The 10,601-nt window shown below is 33.5% G+C and overlaps 1 protein-coding gene and 1 long non-coding RNA gene across 4 annotated transcripts; one reads left to right on the forward strand and one right to left on the reverse strand.

Annotated features, from left to right (window-relative positions):
• Nucleotides 1-864: 864 nt before the first annotated feature.
• On the forward strand, nt 865-2,889 carry LOC134240660 (fibroleukin-like; the record flags this gene model as incomplete). Its single annotated transcript, XM_062722724.1, has 3 exons — nt 865-961; nt 1,279-1,446; nt 2,627-2,889. Coding segments are annotated over 3 exons (528 nt in total), but the record flags the coding sequence as incomplete, so codon positions are not given.
• Nucleotides 2,890-3,901: 1,012 nt separating this feature from the next.
• Nucleotides 3,902-6,516, reverse strand: LOC134240662 (uncharacterized). 3 transcript variants are annotated; one of them, XR_009986502.1, is made up of 5 exons: nt 6,440-6,474; nt 6,234-6,324; nt 5,832-5,940; nt 5,296-5,367; nt 3,902-3,970 (listed from the first exon to the last, which is right to left on the reverse strand). It is a non-coding gene; the product is annotated as an uncharacterized LOC134240662 (long non-coding RNA). The 3 variants fall into 3 exon arrangements; XR_009986501.1 differs by lacking the exon at nt 6,234-6,324 and having other exon boundaries at nt 6,440-6,516; XR_009986500.1 differs by lacking the exon at nt 6,440-6,474 and having other exon boundaries at nt 6,234-6,429.
• Nucleotides 6,517-10,601: the final 4,085 nt, after the last annotated feature.

The following is a 10,601-nucleotide window of genomic DNA, read 5'->3' on the forward strand; positions in this document are numbered from 1 at the left end:
GTGAGTTTGTATCTCGGCCGCGACTGACCTAGTCGTTCAAATTGGTAGCAACTGTTCCTTCGCCATGCGCTCGGCACTTTGAAATGAAAGTTGCGGGTCCTTCGGATGAGACCTTAAAAACCGAGGCCCCGTGTCAGCGGCAGGCGTTGGCACGATAAAGATCCCTCACTGCTCAAAGGCCCTGAGTGCCGAGTAAAGGTCAAATTTGAAGCCCTTCACCAGCATACAGTGACGTCTCCATATGAGTGAAAAATTCTCGAGAGGGACGTTAAACAATATACAATCAATCAATCAATCCATCAAACCGCAAAACCTGCCTTAATTCAAATGATTACCTGTTGAGTATAAAAAAATTACCTATCTTATAGTTAGCAAAATATCTTTTCTTGAGGAAGGATATGGAAATAACGAACAGTATTCAATCTCAACGTCCATTAAACAAATATACAAAATAAGAGCAGAGCAAACACGGACCTCCGAAACATCAGAGGTGGGATCAGGTGCCATGGAGGAGTGAGCATCCCCTGCCGACCGGTCACACCCGCCGTGTGCTCGTTGTCATAATTAGGAAATAACGGAAAAAATCCGTGGTCAATTCAGTGTATAAATAATGGACTAACAATTGGATAACTGGGATAATGGATTTGAATAATTGATTTTGTTAACCGCTGCAATTTTTGTTGTTTTTTTTTTCTAAAGGGAAGGCGTGATGCTTGATTAATCATGTTAATAATTATATGTGTTTATCTTTGTCATATAGATCAAGCAAATAATAGTGATACAGGTTAATTATATGTGTTTATCTTTGTCAAATAGATCATGGAAATAATACACAGGTTTATCATGTGTTTTTATCTTTTCAAGACAATTCAAAAACGAAAAGATGGTTCCCTGACCTTTGATAAGAGTTGGGATGACTATAAAAATGGTTTTGGTGCGCCTGAACAGAATGTCTGGATAGGTGAATATAATTCATTGAACCTCTTCATATTGTAGATTTTTAGACGAAATTTCATTCATTTCAATCCTAGTGTTAGAATTATTAGAATTAAAGAAAAAGATATTGATTTAGTAATACGCATTTTCCACAAATAAGAGTTCAATTTAATACCAAAGTCACTAAAGGATAAGTTATGTATCAAATAACGTTAGAGTACGTCAGGTTTCAGGCTAATAATTGATTTCTTTTAAAATATATTTATTTACAATATGGAAAAAATAATTATACCATGGTATTTAAGAACACTTATCAATGAATTTCATATGTACCTAAATAAGGAAATGACGTCATCCACCAGTTGACAAAGGGACACAACTCTTTTCTCTACATCTCCATCACGTTATTTATTGGTACAACACTGTATGAGCTGTATGACAAATTCTCTGTTTCTGATGAAGCAGACAAGTATCAACTGTTTCTATCTGGACCTGTCACGGGAACTTTAGGTAGGGGAAAAGTAAAATACAATGTATGAACATTAAACGAACACTTGTGAATTTGTCAACAAAAATCTAGTTTATTATTCCTTTTTTCATTTGCTGATATGTAGTATTAGAGTGAAGTAAGTCAAATATGAAACAGATCATTGCGATATATCGTATCGACATAAGAATGACTATTCAATTTGTTAATTGACAATATGTTGTTGATATAATATATAAATGTCGAATGAGTAAGTTCAGCAGAAGAAAGTCAAGTCTTAATATTCAGACAGAATTTTTACCAGATCGTGTAAATTAACGATTGAATAGAGATTTATGTTCGCTGTAAGCAAAGGACGAGAAGTAGATATAGAAACAAATCATGATTGGATCCAGATACGGTCAGACTTATAGGATTCTAGAAATGTACAACATTTGACATTTTTACCAGTGTGGACTAATAAGGCTTCGGCATTACTCGGCCTGTTGGAGGTAGCAAGAATACGAACCTCTCTGATCCTCCTATTCTAGTAAGGCTTACCTCGGTGTTTTATTGACCTTAATTACTGGATGTCTTCCCATTTAGCTAAAGTTCTGAGATTGTTATAGGTGACTGGTTTGGCTAGTTTACTGATCAACTTCTCCTTGATTGATTGTATATTATTTAATGTCCCTCTCGAGAATTTTACACTCAGATGTAGATGCCACCACTTGCCGGTGGAAAGCTGCTTATTTTGTCCTATACTCGGCTCTCAGTTCCATTGAATAGGGAGGGATCTTTTTCGTGCCAGCATGTACTGCGACATGGGACCTCGGCATATACAGTCTTATCCGAGGGAGCGGTCTCCACGTCCCACAGTGGGATTCGAACCTGTGATTCGAACTTCTTTTATGATATAAATAATTATGTAGTTCATGATTTCAATTCAATTAGAATAACGGGTTATTTCAATGCACATATAAGTTGACCTTTAAGAAAACGACAACCACCTTACCCTCAACTCCCGGCCTTCACATGTTAGTGCCCCTGAAACCATACTTATGAGTACTAGAAAGGTTGTCTTATGCATTATGAATTCTGTACCTCCGTGCACAATACAAATTTAAATGTCCAAGTAAATCGTCAACTGTAGAAGTCAGTGCTTCTCGTAAAAGTCAATTAGTGTGTAATATTTTTTATTATTCCTTTTCTTCAATTTTACAGGGGGCAGTATGTTAAACACGGGGGATTCTTACTCAGATCTGTCTGGGATGTCGTTCTCCACCCTGGACAGAGACCACGACAGATGGTATGGTGGTAGTTGTGCTGTAAGTTATTGTGGAGGAGGAGGCTGGTGGTATAACAATTGTCAGTACGCCAACCTTAACGGTCCCTGGTCTCCAGCATACTGGGTCTATCCGTGGTATCCGACACTTGATAATGGTAGAGATATAAAGAAAACTGTCATGATGATCAGACGACATTAGGTTTATCACACATTTTTAATAATGTTTCAACAAACATGTTCCGAATTTTGATGTTTTTATTTTTTCAGAATAATAGAATGTTAATAAAATAATGACTTTCTTTTATCGGACATTTTCCTGTTATATAATTGTGATATAGAGAATATAAATAACGTCTTCATATTTTTTCCATTGACGATTTGACTACATCTTCAAATTTCAGGTTCTCAGGTTTGTATCCTCCAAAAATGGATCTATGGATGTTTTTTAGCTAAACAATTCAAATAGAAAATCTCCAAAAGGACCAAAATCACCTAAAGTGAGTATATAACACTTTGAAAGAAGGGCATTTTTCTTAGACAAAATTAGGATGCCGATAAAAAAAAAACATAGTAGCATTTTTGACAAGAAAAGTAACGTTAAATTGAAAAATTCTGCTGATGTTCAGACGTTAAAATACCTGTATGAAATAATTGATTCAGCATTACTTGTATTACACAGCTAATTGTGCCACGTACGTTAAACATATGTGACACGTACGTGACTTCACGTACGTTTTCCATGAAAAAGATACCACGTACGTTATATGTTTTCACGCGTGTGAATATCATGCGTGTCACGTATGTTAAACATACGTATTGCCTACCATACGTTACACATATATTGTACACGTACGTTACTCATAGGTTTCACATATGAATAACGTACGTGCAACGTGTGTGTAACATATGTTTCTCATAACATGTTTAATGGGTTTATTATTTGCACTGCTCATATTGTAAATGTCTAAATACCATACAAAAATGTGTCAAACCATGGTTAAACACATGTTTTGAACATTTTTTTCACATATTGTAAACGTTGGTAAAACAAAAATTACGTGCAATTTAAATATTCAATTCAGGCATTTGACATAATTTCCCTCAAAGGCTTATTTCTTTTTCATCTGTTGAATGATCCACCTTCTGGTTATCCTTCACTTTAAATTTCTTGATCCTTAATTGCTCTTGAAGCAATCACAACAAAAGACAAATTAAGATTTAAGCCATATTTAATGTTGAGTATGTTAACATCAATTCATTCTTCTCCAGTTCTCTTTTATCTGTAAAGAAAAAGAAAATATTAAATGCATGGAATAAGGGAAAACCCATTTTTCCCTGAACATTATTATTATCCACATATTAATCCTGGTTAATTCCCTGTAGAACTTAAATATAAATACTAAATAACTATAATTAATTTTTTAGCATTCATAACCATGATCTTTTAAACTTTTTTTTCACTATATCCTCAAATATCTACCTTGTAATTCTCTTATAATCTAAAATTCATTAAAATTTTTTTTCACTATGTCCTCAAATATCTATCTTGTAATTCTCTTATCTAAAATTCATTAAATAGCATTGATTTGTGGGTGAACTCGCAAAAAAAGATGTGGTTTTTTGTACTTATACTGATACCCCATATGCCAGCTTATGGTTAATGCAAGTCAGTCAAGGTCAAACGTCAAAATTGTTGTTATCCAAGGAAGGACTTGTCACAAAGAATATATCTGTGAAATATGAAAGCCCTACTACTATCAGCTCAAAAGTTCAGATCAAAGAAAGTTTTTTTAACAGTGCGTTAAACTAGAAGTTCAAGGTCAAATATTTAAGGAATGACTATAATTCTTGGCCAAATTATTTGATGAAAACCTGGTTTGGGCCAGTTTACGCTTTATAATCCGCGAAGCTAGTATTTGAAGCCTCTAAGTTTATAAGACCCAAAATACATCAACAGAGAAAGTTTAATGATTCTTAGCCAGTTAGGACTAAAAATATTTCAATAGAGCTATAAAATACCATAAGTAGGTCATGGTGACCTCCAACATTCTCCAAAAAACCCTAGTTTTAGTATAAATGGTAGCCCTTGGGCCAATGATGCCCTGTAAAAAATTTGACAATGATTGTCCAAGGGGATCTCGAGTTATGGCCCACATTTTAAAAAGTTTATGCACACCGCACATATGGCCATAGCATTAGCTCTTTAAGGCTTTGGCTCAGAAGAGCTAAAAACAGTATACATGTACTGGTACACCTATTTGCTGACTATGAGGACAATAGCTAGTTTATCATCCCCCAAGACAGCAACTATTCCCCTAGATGCTGCCGAGGGAAATAGTTTGCTGTCAAGGGAGATGATAAACAAGCTATTTTCCGAATAGTAAGTAAATAGGTGTTTTATTATGGCACCTGATCCCACCTCTGATGTTTCTGGGGTCCGTGTTTGCTCTGCTCTTATTTTGTATAGTTTTATGGACTTTGAGGTTGAATACTGTTCGTTATCTCCATATCCTTCTATTATACTGAAGCTGACTTAAACTTATATGTAATTAAGGTCCCATCTGGATAAAACCAGAAAAGTTACGAAATGAAAAATTGAACTTACCTTCTGCATTTATCTTTAGCTTGGCATGGACCCATCTGTTTTTGTGTGTGTTCCAAGTGTATACTTTTTGTCCTTGAGGTTAAAAAAAATATATGTTAAAAAAAATAGACAACTTTCACATTAAATTTTACAAAAGTTATTCCCCTATGTGGGGTCAATCCGGCGTACGGCCCTGTTTTCCCTCTGTAACCTTACCAAATTTATTTTTCAGTATCTTAAAAATAAAATCTGTAATGAATATGTTCATTAAGATTTTCATGTTGCCCCAAACTTTGGCAATACAGGTACAGATCTAAATTGTCCAATAACGTTTGAAGATTGAAAATAATAACAGCCCAACAAGTAACTTACAAAGGGCAAAGTGGGAAAAATGAGAGTTATGCCGACAAGGGAAGATAACTCTTAGTAGTGTGAAATTGGTCAAACTCCATTGCATTTCAAATTTTACATGGAAAGCTTCAAGTTACATGTAGTATTTACAAGTCTAAAAGCAATATGATCAGAAAATCTTATTCCTTTTTAAAAGTTATAATTACCATATTTAAGATTAATACTGGTTAAACTTTCAGAATCTGTTTTGAAGTTCATTCTAGGCATTTAGGTGTTTACAAAGATGAGCTTCAGTCACCATCCTGGAATGCATATCTAAAATAATATAAAAATACACAATCTCATTTACACAATTTATATTCATAAGGATGAAAAAAGACAATTATGTAAAAACAAAACTGTTACACCATTATTGCCCTCAAAGAGAATGATTTCCTTTACCATAAGTAATGTGATGTTTTAAATACACCGCAAAAAGAAATACATTCAGTGATTGGAACTTTACATCAAATTGATGTTGTTTCTTTTTTTTCTTTGCATCTTATTTGTTAGGTTAAAAACATTTCAAATAAATACTTAATTGTTATTACAGTATTTTTAAACTTCACCTGCATTTTGATACATGACGTGCCCTTGTTGACCAAACAGCTCACTGCCTCAACATGGTCAATATTTTCTGTTTTTGATAACCCAAGTCTCCTTTATGTAATGCATGAAAAAACACCCCCTTAGTTTACATGCAACACACAGTCATCAGTGGTCATAAAGTAATTAAATAAAAAAATAATAATTGTTGATTTTATGCATTCCTCACCGTTAGCTTGGCCCTAGAACTTGGCAGACGTCAGACTTCTCTTTCCAGTGACGTCACTGGTAACAAGCTCCAGACAGCTCAGTATTACGTTACGCTACAACTCCATATCATTGCTGCCACAGGCCTTTTGATATGACCTCGTTGATCCGTGGTTGACTGCGTGACGTCACAGTTAAAAAAGGCGCGGTAAAATTTAGAGAATGCAAAATGAAGTCCTGTGCCTACAGCAGCTGAGTTAGATCTAAAAATTGTATCTGATTATGCAAGTAAAATTCTGTTGATACATGAAAATACATATAAACATTAGCGAAACCCTGTTTTAATATCTTTTTTTATTATTTAAATATTCAAGTTGTCATGTTTATCATGGTTTATATACATGTACCATGTACATACGAGATATTAATGTCTATAAAAAATGATATCTAAGTGCTAAGTACAAAATTCAATTTGCATTTAATAATTTTAGTTCAGATAAAAACATTAGGCCCATCTGACACTAACAAGCTGTATGCAAACAGCCTGTTTATTTTCTGGTTTGTTTGAATAGGTAAATAAAATTTAAAATTACATATTGACGCCAATTTATTGTAAAACGGAGAAATTCGTCAGGAATTATTATACACGATAATTAAAATGCTTAAGAATATTTTTCTTTTTTTTGTTTTATCTTTCTATTCTCCTCTCCATCCTTTTTAAAAAATATATAATTATATGAATAAAGACGATTGTTTTTCATACGCCCGATTTTAGAATTGGGGGGAAAATATCAACGAAATAATTGAGGAAGTAAACAAATATTAAATCAAAATTCAATTTGCATTTTTTTCAGTATCGATAAAACAAGAACATGATTTCGTTATAAAATATAAGCGGGCAGACTGATTTTTTTGTTCAATACACCCCCCCCCCCCCGCCAAAAAAAAAAAAAAAAAAGAGTAAGTAACTCGCTCTGCGAGCCGACTAAAAAAATGACTACAAACTTATATTATCATACCATTTTTTTTGTTCTAACTTTTCCCACAAACAAATGTTGTAACTATGCCAACTTGAATGAATACATGTATACTTCAAGATATAAGGGGTGTCCTTTCAGTGAACAATTTCAACAGTAAATGTTACATGTGTGTTCAGACCCCCCCCCCCTCCCCTCCCCTCCCCTTCCTCTATAATGCACTTGATTAAAATTCTGTACCAGCATTTATATCGGTCGTCATTTTATATAAATCTTGATTCATCAAAACTTCTCAATAAGTCGGTCCCAGTGCAGTTTCCATGTAGCATGTATTGCGTTGACCGAAAAAAAAATACCACTTACGGACATTTTTAGAGTCTCCATCGTTTGTAGAAAATCTTTCTCTGATTTGGATAAAATGATTTTTCGTTTCTTCCAATGGCAATGCTACCGTACAACTTTAAAACATCGGAGTCCGTGAGAATATTCAGAATTCTTTACTTATTAGTTTTAAAATGCAGTCACCATGCACCCATCTACTTTCCAATCCGACTTATGCTTGTAAAATTTTTTGGTATTTTTTTTTAGTTTAACTTGCTATGCCCTCCCCCTTTTCATACAACTTTTAAAATTGCTTTGCGCCTGATTATTGCTCTAAGAACCTCAGTGTTTCCAGCAATTTTTAAACAAGAGGCCCATGGGCCACATCACTCACCTGAGAAGCTTTGACTAACCAGATTTCCCCCTTGTAATACCTATTTTGACCCCACTCAATCCCCAGGGGTCATGATTTGAACAATTTAAAATTTACACTACCCAAGGATACTTCCACATAAGTTTCAGCTTTTCTGGCCAAGTAGATCTTGAGAAAACGATATTTATGCCTTGCCATGCATATGGCCAGGGCATAATGTTTGTCTTGTCCGTCTTCCGTCTTTCTGTTACACTTGGTGTTTAGCTCTTTTCAATCTAAGTTTTAAAGAAACTATTCAAGATATTTTCATCAAATTTAATATGATGATAGATGTTAGCAATTCAACTGCATCAACAATTCTGATCTTGACCTTTCTTTTGACCTTGACCTCATTTTTATCCTTATGTGTTTAAGTCAGTTTTAAAGAAACCATTTATAATATATATAATAAACTCAATATAAAGGGGGGCAGCACATATTTGCTCATGTCAACATTGTTCACAACTAAAAGAAGGTGGGTTTTTTTCTGAATCTTTGTATTTTTTCCACATTCAATCTGAGTTAGTAAAGAGCAGAAATGTATCTCAAGCGGAATCTTCATGACATTTCAAAGTAAAAAACATAATCTCTGTATGACAGCAAAGGTTTGATGGACTTGTTTAATAATGAAAATCTTAGCAAAATAGATACACTATAGAATTTTGATATCAGACTTGTTATGATTGATACATAGATATAACAACACAATGAATCATTGATGTGATTATTTTATCATTTGCCTCTACATGTTTTCAAATTAAAAGAAAAATATGTTGAATATTTACTTGTACTTAAAAATATGTACACATGTATGTGTAAAACAATGATATATGTGAAAAAATTTCCTAGTTCAACAAGAGTGACTTCTTTTGGTGGCTCATTTTGTCTCTGAAGATCATATCCACTGTTTTTGTCTTTAAATATCATATATAATTTTATGGTAGGGTGTTGTATGCTTGAAACACTGAACATTTCTTTTTAGGTAAAAAGGTCCTTCAAAAATCAGTCTGAAAAATAAATTGAAATGAATGGTATTAAATGCATACTTCTCACACTGTTTATTTACTTTTACACACAGATAAAAAAATAGACATTTTAATATGCATCTATATTTATGAATAACAGATTAATGTAAGTCATTCCAACAAATTAGACAATAAACACAATGTCATGCACATGTAGTTGCATGTTTAAAAACTGCATCATGATACATATATCAGAAACAAGATGTTTGCAAAACATTGATTCCCTGCATGGCAGCTTATGGCAAATATTGAATTTTTTCAAATGCAAGTCAAGATCCAAAGGTCAAGGTCAAAATTTGGTTTTACCCACAGAAAGGTCTCTATATAATGAATACATACGTGAAATATGAAAGCAATAGAGGCTTAAACCCACTTATCAAAATGTGAGTAGCGTTCAAGATTTTGTGGACAAACAGGCAGACAGACAGAGAGACTGACAGATGGATAAACAGGGCAAAAAAATAAGAATATGGGGGCATAACAAGTCAAATACAATTCATTACGATGTAACATTTTCCTGATTTACTCAAGCTTACTTTATACTAAAAAAAATAAAACTGTGGCTAGTGTAGGGATATTACAATGTATGCCATTTCTTTTTAGTCCTTTAACCTAATTAAAGAGTTTTCACTTTAATTATTTACTTTTGTTGTATTTATTGTAATGTACAGTTTTCAGAACTGTTACATCATTATATTTGTGAACTGATAGAATAAACCTCATTTTAGATTTTTTTATCTTAGAAAATGAGATTCATAATTTCATATATCAGAACAAAGAAAACTTTATTTGAAAAATTTGAATTGTAACATTTAGCATAGGTGTTGGAACTTGAAAGGGGGGGGGGCTTAGCCCCCCCTTTTTTTTTGCAAATTTAAAATAGACATTAAAATATATAGGCATTGAAAATTTGGATTTAACCTTTTTTGTTGGTTGAGCTCCCCCCTTTACAATTTGCTTCCATGTTTTGATATGAATCATGATACACTTTAAGTGTATCATGACATAACACAATTTACATCTAGCCATACTGTTGTTTATAAATATCATGCACGCACTTCCTGATCTGTCCTACATTTGATACTGTTTTTTGTGTTGAAGGAGATTATGATATTTGAATTTTTTACCTTCAATGTGATAATAAGGCAGTATCTGTCACAGTCATGAGTGCCTTACCGTGGTCAGGAAGCTGGATCGATAAAGCACCACAGTCCTACACTTTGGAAATTAAGCCTTGGGTGACATTGTCGTCATATCCTGATGTTTTCCTTATTGTTCTCTCCCTTTCCTGTTAAAAACAAACTTTATTTTCTCCCTCGTTTCACTCCTCCGAAAATAAATATTTTCTTGACTAATTTATTGAAAAACAAAGAAAAAGAGTATACTGTAGGATTGTTGCGTTCGTTACAAATCGCATTAAACAAAGGACAGTAGGTGCAGTAAATTAAA

Source organism: Saccostrea cucullata, unplaced genomic scaffold, assembly GCF_032062105.1.
Source record: "Saccostrea cucullata isolate Sc308-1 unplaced genomic scaffold, CSIRO_AGI_Scuc_v1 ctg3529, whole genome shotgun sequence".
NCBI lineage: Eukaryota > Metazoa > Mollusca > Bivalvia > Ostreida > Ostreidae > Saccostrea > Saccostrea cuccullata.